Genomic DNA, 17,020 nt, shown 5'->3' on the forward strand with positions numbered 1-17,020 from the left:
TCACAAGTGGAGCAGTTCGGCTATCGCCATAGTGTTCCACTTGATTTATGCATATAAATTGCTTCATTATGTAGGGAGTTTCACAGATTATATGAACACTGGAGTGTAAGTAGAAAAGGAAAAGAAAAACAGAAAAGATGAAAGAAGTATATCTGTTCCTGACTGAAGATAAACAGTGTTCAACTGGACTGAGGATTAAAAATGTTTATACTATCCTACTGTGAGTCAGAATACATTTTAAACCATGGAGGTAACTTTACGTGTAAAATACTACATGCAGTCAGTGGTAATTAGTTATAATCATTCCCATCCCCCCAGAGACATTTCCAGGACCCTTCTGACCCTTTTTCCAGTAGGGCAAAGAGAGGAATTGTCAGACGGTGCCTAAAAAAGAAAACAGTCTCTATTGTTCCAGCAGCCGCTGTGACACTGAGTGTAGTTCCACTGTACGCCACGGGTGGCGCTGTGTAGCAGCTCGGGCTCCGCGGCCTTCACATCTTTTTGTCTGAGAACTGGCTCCTCTGGCGCTCTACAGTGTGTGCGATAGCCTCGGAGCTGCGTCCGTAGCACTGTCAAACCACTCCAAACCAACACAGCCGCGACCAAAAGCACTAATTCAGCACCTTCAGCCATGGCGCTTCTAATCTACCGGTAAATCGGCCGTGTTTGGGACTGCTCGAGGGAAGTTATTCCGAGCTTGTATCGGGTTTTTTTTTTTTTTTTTGCTCGCTGTGTGCATCAGTCTTTATTAGCGAGCTGCCGCTCTCCTTGCTACCATCTATTTCTTTAACTTTTTAAACCACTCGGCTCGGCGGATGACTGAGCGCCGGCGGAGTATGGGATCCTTGGTGTCTTAGGAAGCGACTGAAGCGGGGTTCGAACGTTTTTGCGTGCAAAAACAATGGCAAATTCGACGGGGAAAAATCTAGATCAGCGAAGGAAAGGACAGGCTTTCCTGGACGAGCTGCGGCAATTTCACCAAAGCAGAGGGTGAGATTTCAGGCGCCTTTTAACAACAAATACAACTTTAAATCGGAATAGCACAGCCGTGCAAGTTGGGCAGAAGTGTTATTTAAACGTCTGTTGATTGATTTCATGTTTTATCTTAACAGATCGCCTTTCAAGAAGATTCCTATCGTGGGTGGGAAAGAGCTGGATCTGAGCGCTCTCTATATCAGAGTCGTCTCTTTAGGTGGATTCGCTAAGGTGAGTGGGAAGCTAAAGTGTTATTTCTCCACACCGGACCGTTTCTGGACCACTCCACGCGGATAACCCGGGACAAGTGGAACCCTTCCCTCCTCCTCCCCTCCAGAAAGCCGTTAACGGGGGGTCGACGTTGGCCTTGTGCTAGTTTTGCCATGTATCTCAATGCGATGTGTTGTTGTGTGGTTTTTGAATCGAGGCGTCCCAGCGCTCGTGGAATCTAGAGCGTTAGTTGGAGCGACTCGAAATTAGCGGGCACGTTCGCCATCGATTATCGGCACGGAGCCCGGCCTGGGGGAGGAGGAGGGGGACACGGGGAGTCGCTCCCGGCGTTTACACACAGTTTTAACCCGGAGGAGGAGGAGGGGGAAGCTTGCATTCTGTTCCTCGCCATAGCCATCTTTCTTCGGCTTTCCCCCCCACCCCCCGGCTGGTAGGCCTCAGTCAGAGGGCCCCTATGTCGGTTGATACGCTAAACCGCTCTCAACACTTTACTCCGAGGAACAAACGGCTGTGCGCGTGCCGAAGCGTTTGTATCCGAACGGAGCCAGCTTATTGGCCAGTTCGGTATCGGAAATTTTCTAAATGGGAGGAAAAAAGAACGTCAAGTTAGCTTGTTAGCAACATGGCTAACTAGCTTCAACTGTAACGTTCACGTCCCAAATGGATTCACGAGTGTTCAAATTCTACTTAAATTGACATAATTTAAATTAAAGAAGAATTTTACTTTCAAGTAAACATTTCTAAACTTTTATTTTTTGGTACGTTTCGCCCTAAATAAGTTTGAGAAAGTTATTGATAAACCGACGTTTCTTTAAATGAATGCGCTACTTTTTTCTTTTTTTTTTTGTGGAAAGTTTGTTTTTGTTGTCTAATTAGCTAACTTTGTCCTTGTTTATTCGCAGGTTTCTGATAAAAACCAGTGGGCCGAACTGGGAGAAGAGTTTAACTTCCCGAGGAGTTGCTCCAACGCAGCCTTCGCTTTAAGACAGTACTACCTGCGGTAAGTGAGAGCCGCCGAGCAGCTCTGCCTCCACTCGGGTTCAGGTAGCAGCATGTGCGGCGTGTTTACAAATGTAAAGAAGCAGAGTGCAGCCTCACTCAGAGGAGCAGCAGCTGTGAATGAACGCAAAAGGCTGCAGTTCATGGCTTAAGTTTAATTTCTTTGGAATTACTTATTGGGTGTCATCTGGAGCAGCTTTGCATGCCCTGACTCTGGTATAGCCAGCTGTTTTTATAATGGAAGTAAAGCAGCTGGCATTTGTGGCTCTGTTGCAAACATTGTCCCCATCCCTACCACCTGCCCTGCAGAGATTGCACCTGTGTGCCCACTCATGATTATTCCACAAAGCAACTGGTTTTGAAAGAAGGGGCTCTCTTATTTGCCTGTTGTCAACAAGTGGGAGCTTGTTGGAAGTAATTGGATTATTAGCTGTGATGTGTCCTCTGGATAATAAATGGTATTCCTGCAGTTAGCTACTGTAAAATGGTTTTAATCTGTCTGGGAGTTTGTTTCGTCTCCTATCAGATCATACAATTGTCTATAAGGTTGTGTTCTCTATGATTAGATTTTTGGCTGTGTTTTTTTTCCCCTCATCTGTGTCTTTGATAGTCTTGTCTTATCAGACTATATTGTCCCAAAAGTTAGAAATTTGTATATATATATTTTTTTAAAATCCTCTTAAAATCTTAGTTTTTTTGTTTTTTCATGCAGGCCAGTTAAGTTATACGTCAGCTTGTGCACATAAATTTGGCCAATCATATATCAACGGTCATCTGTCAGTCAAATTTTTTCGGTCATAGCATCTTGATTCATATGTCCTAGCTAAGATACGCAACTTTTGAAATGAGAAATAAAAATGATTTACTTTACCGTTGAGTTGGGTCTCAGTGTTCACAGGGATGGACGTCTGTGTCTTCGGCAGGCGAGAAGGCTAACAGAACTGGCAGCGTTGCGAGGAAAGGGCTCAAACATGTACGTCTGTAAGCCTTCTACACCAAACCAAGCTCCTGGCGTTCTCTTCCACAACATCTTCGTCCCGCTTTCCTCCTCTAAATAAAATGCATGATGGCGGAGACTCATCCACAACCTCTGACACTAAACTCTCCTCCTCTTGCATGTTTATGCTGTCCATAGCGTTCCTTGACAGTGTAGTTGCTAAGTGCTACTTGGTCCCAATGTAATTTCCCATCGGGAACCTACTAGCACTAAGTTGCTAACTGGTTAGCAAGATGCTTCCCACAAACCGGCCACAATAAAACTTGCTTGCAAACCTTCCGCTATAACAACCCTGCCCCCTTGATAATCGGCTAATCAAATTCACTTTATTCACTCGTGTAAAGTATGACACTACTCAGAAGAATTTAGAAATGCAACTGTTGGAACAGCTGCTTTCCAACGACTTTAAAGTATTTATACCTATACATTTTGCATTTAAGATGAAAACTTTTCCGCCTGTCAATATACTCTATGCAAAACTCCACTATTGCAAATTCTTCTTAGACATTTCACAGAAAGGCTTTTTAAGGAACCTTTTGCTATCCGATTATTAATTGGAAAAACAATCAACAGATTAAGAGATTTGCAAAAGAATCGTTAGTTGCAGTCCTAGTTGGAATCTTCTCGATTATCGCAAAGTAGAGTGAAATATGCTGGATGGAAAAAGATGTATGTTAACACGTTTCCTTATTAAAGATGTATAAAAGAAATCTCATTGGGTGTATCCAACCATCCTGCCTCATGCTTCATATTCTCTGTTCAATTTCAGACGGGTTGGATGTAAATGAATTTGTTGTCACACCGTCATGTCATTTATCTGACTTCTACTCTTCCTTCCTTTCCCCAAAGCCACTATCACACCTTGACATAGCCAGCGTATGCCTGACATCCCAGGATCTTCTAAAATGCTGGCATACGCTGAACTAATGTATTTTATCAATTCTCTGAGTATATATAGAGTATTCATAAAGAGTCCAGAACTTATGTCCAGCGATAGCCTGAATTATGCACAGCACACCGCTGCGTAATGCCCATTAAATGTCACAAGCCAGTTTCCTGAGTGGGGCAGCAATGCGCCCGGAGGAGATAAGTTCTTGATAAGTTATGAAAAAGTTACTTATAGGTTTTGAATAAGCTAGACACCACGACTTAGACTTTACGTTTGTCACCAATCAGATAACTTACCTGTAAGTTATGATGCACATATGAGCATATGCTTGAAAATTTCTCAACATACTTGCCGTATGACGATGTGTGCCAGTGTACTTCAGCGAGCTCATAACTTATATAAAACGTACCCATAACTTATGCCAGTGTTTTTGCAAGATTTTCGTACCTCGGGCATACATTGCTTAAATCGTCAAGGTGTTACAGGGGCTTAAGATGGCGTTCCCACTTCATGATGCTGCCACCACAGCTCATAAAAAACACAAAAGTTAGTTTTTATTGAACTTCTTTTTGCATATAAACTGTTTTCAAAAGGTAAATCCAATTTATTTTCTGAAAACGTTTTAGCCATGTTACCCAAAGAGGGAAGACCTGCCACCTTGAAGTTTATCTTGAACCGTGGTGTGTGGACGTCGGCTAAACTTGTCTCGCATAAACTGACACTGATAGTGTCCTTCCTGGTCCTAAAAACATGCAGTGCCTATTATTTATTTTCCATCTTTTGTCACTTATTTGATTTAGGTGTTTGTTCCTAACGGAGCTGGGTCAGATGCACTTGTGTCACTCCAGGACACTTGAGCTGGGTGGATGTTTGCCTACATCAAGTTAACCCTGATTATCCAGTTGAATGCCCACCTGTAACCGCTGTCTGCATGTGTTTGCATTGGTGGCAGCAGCTACATTTAGAGAAATGTGTTTTCAAGACGATGAATGAAAAGGGCTTATAGTTGTATACTCATGTAAAATTAGTAAGCAGGTCGGAGTAGAGGAATGCTGTTTCTTAGCCGGAACGACCATCTGTTGACTGAGTCACCCCGTTTTGAATGAATCGGACGATCTTCCCGCTCAGGAGCGAAACAACCTACAGGTTATTGTGCCGAGCTCCTGCTGCTGCTTATTGGATATCTGAACGCTGCTCTAATAAGCCAGCGCTCCTGGCCAGGAACACTATCCTGCCCGCACTACACGTCCTCCCGGCAGCGCTTTTTTCAGCTCTTTGGGACGATGGATGCTGCATCCAAGCCTCTTTAACTTCTGATCCAGTCTCTCCTTGGCCTGAACTCAGGGAAAATGTGTAATGTTATTGATAAGTGGGGGGGGGATGCTTTAGTAGCTTTTAAAAAAAAGACTGGCAGTTACAGCATATGGTTCAGTAAAATTCTCTTTTTATTTGCTTTACAGCTTTTCTTTCTTTTAGACTTAAGGCGCTGACCTATATTTTTATTCTGAGTATTCTGCTTTATTTCATTTTCTACACTAACATGAATTAAGTCACTCCCCCCGTTGATACGATTTGCAGTTTTGCACAGAGAAGGAATGCAATCATTATATTAGGCCGAGCTTCTTCACTTTCCCTCCAAACTGCAGAGTGTTGGCTGCGGCTGATACCGCTGGTTTAACCTCAGTTTGCCCCCACGGCCCGTGAGTCACTGACTTCTAGGAACTCTGCGTTGAGCTGCAGCTCTAGTGCTCAGTCAAAGCGGTGCTCTCTTTTCAGATTAAGATGTAAAACTTGGCTGGTTTGTTTCTGGAGTTTTCTACACTTTTATAATATACTGCGACTTGCTTTTTGCTTATTTGGATATGTTCAATTCAAGATTTATTTAATACAACAATAATTTTGACAGTTAAACTCAACTCAACTCACCTTATTGAAACCAGAGGCGAACACTATTTACCGTAATCCATGTAAATAAAAGCATGAATTATCACCAGTAGTAAAAGGATGAACAGAGCCAAAGTTTCCAGAATAATCCTGAATTTTTAAATGTTTTTATTTGGCTACATTTAAAGGCTGCTTCACACCATTAGTCAGGTCAACAAAGTCTGTCGGTTGGCGTTTGTTTCTGCTGTGGCATTCAAACATAGCTGTGCCCCTGCTCCTCCTCATTCCTTTGAACTTTTAATGCTGTTTTCTTCTTCTACTCCAATGTGTCACGTCCTCTCCTTTGGTTTTCTGTAATCGGGACAGGCGAGCATTAAAAAGCAGACAAATTGGTCCTTGACCTGTTTAAGAGTCCTGGTGTGGGTTCACATTCGGTCTCATTCGTCCTCAAAACTGGACTCCGGTTCAGTTTATGTCACCACATAGATAAAAGCTACCCAAAAGAAGAAATGCATGCCCAAACGTAGTAGCTGTGTCTCTAACAGAAAATTTAATATTATCCTCATTTATGTGTTAAAGGACATCTAACGTTTTGGAGTTGGTAGGCATTCCTGGTTGATGGTTAATAAAATAAAAATCACAGAAGGTCCCCATAAGTGATTCTAAAATGTATTTGAGCATCGAGGACGTTTTATTATAGAACGCTGATTTAGTTTCGCGATAAAGGAACCATGCTGTTTTCTGTTGAGTTTAAAATAATCCCAAAACATCCCCCAGTCTTCAACTGCAGCACCATCCCTGTTAATCTCCTAAACAGATACCTTCTCCTTAGGGCTGGGCGATAATTCAATAACGATATATATCGATCGATAGACGTGTGGCGCAATAGAAAAAAAGAGGGTCGATAAAAGTTCGATAAAAAAGAAACGCAGTTTTCCTTCCTTCTCATTGTAGCCTAGCATGTAGGTTTATGCTAGTCACTGCTTCCTCCCAACCAATCACAATCGCGGACCCAGGCATGCCGTCACAAAGCGCCGCCCTCTCAAACCACAACACAGAGCAATGAAGACGTCGCAGCAAGGAGAGGCGGAGGAAATTGTTTCAAAGAAGGGTTTTTGTAGTTCGGCAGTCTGGCAGTATTTCGGTCATGGCAAGTCAGACCATAATCAAACCACAGTCATCTGGAAAATGTGTCGGGAACCAGTGAAAACGAAGTCTGATAACGAAACCAACTTTTTTTTTATCATCTCAGCCGCTCACAGCCGCAGGAGTAAGAGCTGTGTAGGCCCCGGCGCGGCTCTCCTCCGAGGAATCTTCGGAAAATATATATATATTTTCAGTTCTGGGCAGTTTCCCACGTAGTTCTAACAATTGAGATAAAAATGCTGAGGGGCCAGAAACATCAAAGTAATAACTCAGGTTAAAGCAGGAAACGGGGGCGGCGGTGGGGGGGCATTTATTTATTTGTTATATTTATTTTGGTCACTTTTCTGGTCACTTTAGTTTATTCTTTGTCAGTATTTAATAACATAACTCAGGTCTCTTAAGTTATTTTTCTTTAAAACAATTCTGTTATGGTTAAAAAGTTGGTTAAATAAAGATTTAATTCGAAGTCTGTGTTTGTGTTTTTTATTAAAATTAAATCATTTAGCAATATTATAAAAAGTCCAGGCAGAGCTGCACATAAAATATGGTTTCAAATCGTTTCAATAATTATCGATATCGATCAATATGCATTTTTTTTTATCGATAAGCTTTTTTTCTATATCGCCCAGCCCTACTTCTCCTCTAGAAATACAAACAGCAACATGGTGGGACCAGTAAACATCGACCCACTTGCTTCCATGCGCTGCAGTCATTTGAGTTATTCTTTCTTTTTTCCTTAAACTCCACCCATTAAACTTTAGACCTCTTTAGAGTTCTGCTCTAAATGGTTCTAGTGTCACAGAAAGGCTAACCCGAGGCATTATTTCTGAGAGCTCTACTTGGATAACTGGGTGAATATAAATAAATCTGCAACTATTAAACATGAAATAGTATATATAAACTGTAAAAAAAAATATATATATAAATATGCATTCAAATAATTTTTACTAATATCAGCAGGGGAAACGGGCAGCATGATTGGCTCAAAAGTTGTGTGCTGGGAAACCTAGAACTCTAGTAGTGAACGCCACTTGGTGAGCGGCGGCAGGGAGCTAAATACGCCGCAATCCAAGGAAAAAAGAAAACATATGGAATCACCTCTACTCCAGTAGTAATAAACACTTTTACATAGATTGTGGCCATAAAACAGTAAAGCTAATTCTTTTCGGTTTGTGAAATAAATCATGTTTTTCCTTTTTCTTCAGCTGCTGTTGTAGTGAGTTTTGGATGTAAAACTTTCTAGGTTTGTGTTTAAAAAAAAAGAAATCAATATTCCAATTCTGGATCGATTCTCATGTGAGAAAAGCGCTATGAAAAGGTGAACCAATATAGACTCTTCGCTCTTATCCTGATTTGCAGGCAGGCAGGCAGGCGAACACATGCACTAATGCCCTGTCATCCAACAGACGACCATTCCCAGCTGGCAGGTAGATCACTGCAGCGTCTCACTGGGTCAGTCTGATAGTTTTCACATAAAGGAGATGTATGAACATCATCTCCCAATATGGGCAAATGGATTCATCGATGCATGTTAATATAATGCTAGTATTGATACGTTGCGTGACTTCGGTCATTAATTCACATAACAGCTAAAAGAAATGTCATCCAGTTTGAGATGGGAAAAGAATTGATTCTAAATGATCAGAATCTGAACAATTCTCAAAATTTTAATAGAACTGTTTGAAAAACGCAGAATTTTTTACTTTAATTTGAAAGGTCATGTCTTGAAATAGGGTCATGTTGTATTCAGGTATTTGTCTCTAGCTTCTTTATTACGTATTCTTCTTCTAGTTTTGTTGTAATTTGGTCTGTTGGGGTAGAAGTCCCTGCTTTCATTTAGATGATACTAAGATATTCAGTGTATTGGTGAATGTTTGAGTTGAATTTGTTGGCAGGCGTACCGATGCCCTCAGTACCAGACAGGATTTAAAATGCTAGATTATCAGTCCATCCGTGTGCTCAGTAATGAAGTCTTTTTAACTGGCAACAGATATGTGGATGAATGTCATATGCAGTCAGGATTCAGATGTTGTTTCATTGCTGCTAGAAGGAAAAAGAAACCGGGTCTGAACTTTACCCCATCAGAAACTGTTGTATGTGTTCGGTGGGTGTGAGTTTTCACACCGCGTGCTGCAGTTTCTGCCCCGACTCTTGTGTCTGACAGTGGATTCCCCCACTGCTCATCTGAAACAAGCAGCCTGTTGATCTCATTCACATTAGCTGCACTTTATTCCACCCTGACCATGTTTTTGACAAAGATGGACATCTTGGTGCTAGTTCCTTCCTTCTCAAACAGAGTGAAGCAAACTGTTATCGCTGATAACATCTGAAGTCTCTGGAGACTTTGGGTTTTTTGGTCTGTCTGTAATTCGACCTGCCCCCTAGCACTGTGGGCCACCACTGATAGCCTAATCTTCTTCTCTCAGCTTCCTCGCTAACAAGCAGATGGGCAGATCTGCCTAATGCCTGGCAGTGCAGCTACAATCTGGCTTCAACACTTCATGATATTTAGGATACGTCCCATGTCTGTTACAGCCCTTATGGTTGTGTTTCTTCTCTGTCTAGTAGGAATTAATCAAGGTTATAAGCTGTAAACCTTCATCGTCAATGAAAGGCTTAAACTATTCAGTACTTCCCGGGTAATCTACTCTTGCTCCTTGTTCATTCTGCAAATCAATACTTAAAACTCTCAGTTTTAAGGCATCAACAAACTGAATATTTATATATGAATATAATAAAGCTTGATCTCAGTTTTTCTCTGCTCATTTTTTGATGTTAAGACATGGAGAGAAAAGCTTACGTTTTTAGCCAAGAGGTCTTTTGATAAATAAGATAAAATGTCGGTAAGGTACATGTTGATCACTGGTCAGAGTTGGTCACATTTCATCACTGGCTCCCTGAAGAGTCCATTTTTAGTCGCTGTGCCTTTCTATGAACAGTTTTAGCACTTTGTTTATCAGAGGCTACTCCCAACTAACAAGACTATAGCCCCATTTACACTACCGCTTTGAAACCATGTTGGGAACAGTCCGAGGTCGGAAACAGAGATAACTGTTGAGTGTAAATGGAACGCAACTGAACTGGACCGTGCCAGACACAACCAAACCGCACTACATCTAGTACTAGTTCAACAGTAGGGCTCGAGACGGTTAATCTGGGGCTCGGTTCTCTGATGACAAAGAGCGCAGGAGCAGGCCGCTTCAGCTACTATTTACAGTCAGTTGATTCACTGGTTTTCCAGCTTGGTAATTCACAGATCTCTTCACCTGTTCACAACACGAACTTCTTCTCAACCTATGAACAATAAATAGCATCAAAAAAGTGTGGTGCGACCTGGGATGATGCAAAGACTGAGGCTCTGGTTGAAAGGGTGCTATCCAGCCACATAAATTCCTGAATGTTATTGGTGGTGCCATTTTTGTTTGCGCGATTCCCGCCTTGAGAGCTGTAGTATCATGGACCACATATAGGAGGTGAGGAACCGTGCTAGCGTGATGTGTAAATGATCGTAAGGTACCAAGCTCGGCATGGTTAACTGATCCAAGCTGGGTCAGAACTCGGCACAGATGGGTTTCAGAGGGGTAGTGTAAATGGGTCATATGTAGCTGTTTGCTTCTTTTTACTGCTCTTATCTGCTATCCATCCCATATATACTTGGATTCTTTGGTCAAAAAAGGAAAATCCAGTATTGTATTTCATTGATTTCTGCTGTGATGTGATCTGGGTTTGCTCTGGAAAGCGTTCCTCGATGGTAACAAAGATCCAGTCCGTAGTTGATGAATAGCATTGTTACAGTCGACAGTACAGCAGACTTTTGAGTTTGGATTCTTTGCTTTTAGTTCATACTGGATGCGGAAAGTTGTTCGGTCTGAATGAGAATGGGGGTGTTTTTCTTTTCTTTCTTTTTTGAGGACTTTTCCTGCATGCTGCACTTGATTTATTGTGGGCACACATCCACTTGATCCAAATGTAGAGCATTGATCTATATAAGAAAGAAGAAATGCTGTTTTGTTGTAAACCGTTTTACAAAAACTCTTACTTGTATGTACATGATTTTTCACATACAATTTCCCCACCAAAAAAAAACTTCTGCTTTGCTGTAAGCTTTACAGTTTTGCTAAAAGCCCTTCAGTTTTTTTGTATATAGTTACATCAGTTGTCTTGGGGACTGCTGTCTGGTCTGTTTGTCATTTTAGCTCTGATAAAATGAAGAACTATTATTATTTGGCAGCCTTGGTTGAAGAAAATGCCAGTTTAGTCTCTATCACCAAGAACTTTACAAAGTAAAACAATCAGCATGGCTAGAGAGCAAATTCCTGGACAAGTACAACCACACCATGTGTATGTTAACGGCATTCTTATTTATTTGGCCGTTGAATAGAGGGAAAGAAGCCATTAGCCAATGAGGAGCTGAAAGAGTAGCATTATTTACTGTCGTCTTATATCATATTTGCTCGCTAAGTGGGAACCCGTTGCCTAAATATTCTGGGGGGATCTAGGTGGTTTTAGATAGCGAACGGTTCTTCTGGAAAGCTGCCTCATGGTTTAGTCTTTGTTTAGAAGCTCTTCTTTCTCATAGGAATCAGTTTCCCCAGTTTTCTTAATTCTACTGCGAATGTACACATCTTCTATTTAGCTACATTTATATGGGCAATGGTAATCAGAATAAATGTCAGATTGGACTGAAAGCAGCGGCACACATGATAAGACCGTTCTTATGTGCTTTGGACGGCTATAACAAACTGTGACATCTTTCTTGAAACTGAGTATCTGGGATCATTTAAAGTCATTGTTTTTTTTATACTTCCCACAGTCCAAAAGTGTAGTTGGTTGACAGGTCCGCCATTATTTGCCTTTAGCCTTTGGTGTTAGCCTGGAGAGAGAGAGAACATTTTATATTCCCTCTTTACTTCATTTTTTAAATTCCTAGATATCAAAATAGTGTAGCAGACCTGTAAACCTTGACCCTTTTTAATGTAATGCTTCTTAACTCCAGTTTATAACTTACCTTTTGTCTTCACCTAATTATGGAGTCCACTTGTATTTAAAAAAAATCTAAATGGCTGCTTTGTCAATCTTCCAGACTTCTGTGGAGAGAATTGGCGGACAAACGGCACAATGGGGACTAAGGAACAAAAGTCCACGATTTGAAATTTTGCTAAATGGAGGAAGTCTCTTCTGCATTTACTTGCGTCTTTGCTTCCGCTTCCTTCCGCCTGATTGCATGCAGCACTGTTTACTCACGCCATGGCCGCTGCTCAATCTGAAGAGTTGGTACCGAGAAAATTTATTTGTGTTTCGTCGATTATAGGAATTGGTTCGATGTGCCGATGTGGAGCAGACTACAGACGTGTGCAAGGTTTGTTGAAATGCTTTCAAAACCAAGACTAGCAGCACAACAGCACTCGGAGCTTCGGGAGTGCAGTGTGGGTAACCCTGGCTGCCTCATTTATTAAAGCGGTGCCGACCGACGAGTGTAGTGTGCGACAGATAACCGACGCTGTAGCTGTTCATATAGAGAAGGACATGGTGCCCGTTTACACCTGGCTTCCTTCACATGATAAAAATGTGTGATCCAAAATATGACCCACCAGGTCGCAAAACCTTTGCTGAAGTTGCGCTACCAAAACTGTAGAACGAAACACTACAAGTTAGACTATTTTGTTTTAAGCAACTACTACATGCCTTTGTTCCAGCTGCTATTTACAAACCACCTTCTTCCCAGAAAATCACACGGTGGAGATCATTGCACAGGGGCTCAAAGGCTCATTGGCACGGTGGAAGTTCGATGAGAAGAAAATGGCGTGCATGATGACAGATAGTGGAACAAATATGATAAAGGTCCTGAACCTAAACCAGTGGACCCACCTCAACTGCTTTGGGTACAGACTATAATGCAATAAAAGTTATTAACTGTTCGATTAATTACATATTTCAGCAATTGAAGCTCCTTTTTCTTGTACTGAATATATGCACTGGGAAAAAAAATCGAAATCTAGATAAGTCATTTTTTCTTAAAATAAGTGCATTTGTTCTTGAATTGAGGAGGTTAGTAAGAAACTTTGCCAATGGAGCAAGAAAATGTACACTTAAAATAACAAAACACAATTGCATTGTCCTATATCAAGTGCATATTATCTAATTATCTTATTTTAAGAGTAAAAATACTCATTCCATTGGCAAATCATCTCATTTACCCGCTCAATTTAAGGGTAAACATTTTAATTTTTACTTATTTCTAGATCATTTTCCAGTGTAAATGTACATATTTTATTGAATGAAAAATCTGTATAATTTTCATTGGCTGAACATTTGTTACCTGCACAAGATTTATGTTAATATTTAAGTTTACAATACATTTATTGTTGGCTAAAGATTTGTTACTTTGCACAATAGATTTTGAATAAAGTAAAAATATTTTAAAATACATGCATGTAGATTTTAATACTTCTAAACCGATTAAAATCATAATTGTCCAAGATGACCAAAAAAAATCGAGATTTTATTTTTTAGCCATATGGAACAGCCCTGGGTGCTTCTCTTACGGGATGTGACGGTTAAATTCCTGCCAAAACAGCTGTGTAGAAATGGGCTGTATTCATGTCCAGCAGGGGGCGCATTCTGAGGGCATCTGGCATCCTGGAGTCAAAGCCAGGGGTTTCTCCTCTGCGATCCAGATGTCTAAAAATAAAATGGCACTGATGGAGAGGAGGAGGCGGGGGGGTTGATCATGCTTTGCATTGGGTGTATTATTCTGCTGGAAAATAGCCCAGTACCTGCATGGATAAAAGACGCGCTCTCTCCCAAACGGTTGTAGTTAAATTCATGCAAACGCTGGCGGTTTGTGCTCTCTGTCGGTTGGTAGATGTCAGTCCTTCAGGAGGCAGTTGTTTCTCTATTCATGCATGGTTTTTGAGGAGGGGGGTGTTAGGGGAAGTGCCGTCACATGCAGCTGCACTCGTGCCTCCACCCGTCTCACTAACCCCCCATTTTTTATTTTTTTTTATCTTGCCTCTGCTCAGACAGCAGTTGATGACGCTGCAGTTAGGCCTGGCCCCCTCTCCCTCCCCCCCCAGGCTCCCTCGCTCTCTACAAATGATGGCAGAGTGTATTTATAGTCCAGCGTGCCGAGCGGCAGCAGCCAGAGAGCCGGGGATTACCTCTGCCACGATGAACAAGCGGGGGCCTAATTCAGAGGCAGGCACCCGCTTGGTGACTCACGGCCACACACACTGGATTCAGCACAAATACGGCGGCTGCTGCTGAGCTATTTTCCCTGTTTGTTTGTCAGATTTCATCACATTACTATAAGGTATTTATCAAACCATTGCAAAAGCGCATGCCAAGGCTTGGAGAAATATCCTTTTATTTACAAAGTCGTGTTGGAATATTGCAAAGCTTTGTGATCTAAGAAAACTTAACTTTATTTCTTCACAAATTTTTCTTAAAAGCAGCTGTCGTTAGCCACCTGTTAACCCATCAGGGTGAGACAAGACTGTGAATTAAAAGCAGAGGAATGTGATCACAGTTTATCTATGAGCAGGAATGCAGTTATGGGAGCAGATGGAGCTTCATAACTCCTGGGAGAAAGAAAAGGAGAAAACTCTTTGCTTAGTTTGCTTGTTTGAGTGATCTGCAGGCTAATCTTTAGAAGACTAAAAGTCCCTGGGTTTGTCACTTGATGTCTCAGTCTGTCTCTATTGATGATGGTATCCTGCTGTTCATTCAAAACTTAGTTTTATATCTGTTGTAACCTTAGTTACTGGAGTGGACATTGGGGTACTTCAATGGTTTTATTAACCTGGTTTAAGAACTTCTATTCATTACTGGAAACTAAAATGGCAATTCATCTTCACAACATTTCTTAGAATAAAAAATATGTGACGTCTTATTGAATCAGTGTTTGGTTCTGGCATTTCTTCTCACTCGATCAAATCTGAACTTTAAATAATAATAAAAAAAAACCATCCCATTACCAGGCAGCAGATTTAGTACAAATAAAATCGGAGCATACGGCTTTAGTCTGCAGTCATTACTGCAGAGTGCGCTCAAAGATCGTCTGCTTTCCTCTGCAACCTGCTTAGAGCTTCTGCTGCTACCAGCGAGTCGCCAACACATGTGGCCTGGATGTTTGGTGTAGGCTCAGCATTTCCAGCTTCTGCCTCTTGGCACACAGGATGTGTGGATCAGAGATTCAATGTTTACAAAACAAGCTTTATTGGCTAAACTAAAAACTCTTCAGATATTTGCAGGAAATGGATAACTAAGCCAAAAGTTGAAGTGGTTAAACTAAGCTAATATGATGTTTTACCCAAATGTAGCTACTTCTTAGAGATGAACTTGGAATCTAGTCTAGAGATGAAGGAGCTGCCATCTGAGGTTGCTCTCTGTGTCTGCTGGCAGGGCAGGACAGCATGTGTTCACCTGCCTGTAATCCAATCAAGGTGAAACTCAGTGGATGAATCTATAAGGCATGCAGTAGGTGGATGGTCTGGTTTCTCATATATATATGTGTAAAAATAACATTTTTGGCATCATTTCAGAATAATTTTGCGTAATGATCAGCTATGGTGAATAAAGCTGGTGCACTGCAAACATTAAAATATGAGGGAATCTAGCTCTTGAGGATATGGCTGGAAAAATCTGATCTCTGATTATTTTATGTTTTCCCTACCAAATCCAATTAATTGCTTTTTGTTTTACCCTGACTTAAGTTTAATAATAAAATTAATGACATTAATGAATATTGCTTTCAAAAACTAGATTTGATTTCAATCATCCCCTCTGGGACGTGACCTTAATTTAAAGGGCAACAGAATTCAAGAAACACGGTTGTAAAATCATCATGTTACACAATAAACAATGAAAACTAGTTATCAGTTAGAAATGCACATCTGAGAGAAAAGAGGTGAGCTGAAAAAATTTGGTTAATGGATTTTATTGAATTGAAAGGTTCTATTCTATCTAGATTTGAGTCAGTAAGGAGACAATTTTCCAATGAAATAAGATATATTAGGGTTTAAAAAGTTCATTTGACATGAAGTGTGTTGAAAACCTGTGGCAGGGCTTTGAAAAGGCAGCTGTGACAACACATAGCCATGAATATTAATCAGCTGGAGACGTTTGGGCTCAGATTCCTGGAGAGCGCTGCCAGGAGATATAAACAGTCTTTCCATCAGGTCATAATAACAACAGCCTGCAATGCTGATTTTTAAAGATGATTTCTGTTGAGGGGTTCCTCGTCCCCTCAATAGAGGCCAGAGGAGCTGATATTTTTCTTTCTTTGAATCTAAAATGACATTTTTTCTTCTTATTTATTGAAGAAAAAACATCTGCTGCTTTAATTTTCTGATCAGACCTCATTTGCAGCTGGTGAATCATTTGCAGTTGGTGAATCATGTAGGAGTTTAAACAGGGTTAGTCTGAGGACACCTCGGCTTGTTTTTGTTTACTTTTAGCTGCTCATAAAAGTAAAAGAGGAACTGCTCTGGGGTCAGAAGCTAGAATTACTGAAAAGCGGGTTGTTAGATGGGTTCATGAGTACAGCCAGGACTCACAGCAGCAGCAGAAGCTCATTATGTTCGTCCTTAAGTTCAGAAACTTTTCATTGTATTTTCAGCCTAAAGTATCAGCCAGATTAATGAAGAGGTTTTGACTCCTTTCTTGCATGAATGTTGTGAACCCTTCCTGCCTTCTCCTCTCTTATCCAGTCGGCTGCACAACTGTTTGTTGATCTGTGGAGTTGGACGTCGTTCTCAGATATGTTTCTCTTTGCTGCGCTGCAGGGCAAGGAAACCTAACTGTTGGCAGATATTCTTTAACGCTACAGATAATTCTGCAGAGTCTTCAGGCCCAAAAACATCTCCCTTATGAGTCACATTAGTACATATAATTGTTAC

At 41.1% G+C, this 17,020-nt stretch overlaps 1 protein-coding gene across 1 annotated transcript in view; it reads left to right on the top strand.

Annotated features, from left to right (window-relative positions):
* Positions 1-493: 493 nt before the first annotated feature.
* Positions 494-17,020, top strand: part of arid2 (AT rich interactive domain 2 (ARID, RFX-like)) — a 37,646-nt gene continuing 21,119 nt past the window's right edge. Inside the window, exons 1-3 of the mRNA XM_038299758.1 lie at positions 494-990; positions 1,113-1,206; positions 2,109-2,206. Coding sequence (XP_038155686.1) covers positions 902-990; positions 1,113-1,206; positions 2,109-2,206 — 281 coding nt within the window. The 5' untranslated portion in view covers positions 494-901. The remainder of the gene's footprint in view (positions 991-1,112; positions 1,207-2,108; positions 2,207-17,020) is intronic.

The sequence above is a fragment of the Cyprinodon tularosa genome, unplaced genomic scaffold (genome assembly GCF_016077235.1).
Source record: "Cyprinodon tularosa strain WSP-4 unplaced genomic scaffold, ASM1607723v1 ctg434, whole genome shotgun sequence".
Classification (NCBI taxonomy): domain Eukaryota; kingdom Metazoa; phylum Chordata; class Actinopteri; order Cyprinodontiformes; family Cyprinodontidae; genus Cyprinodon; species Cyprinodon tularosa.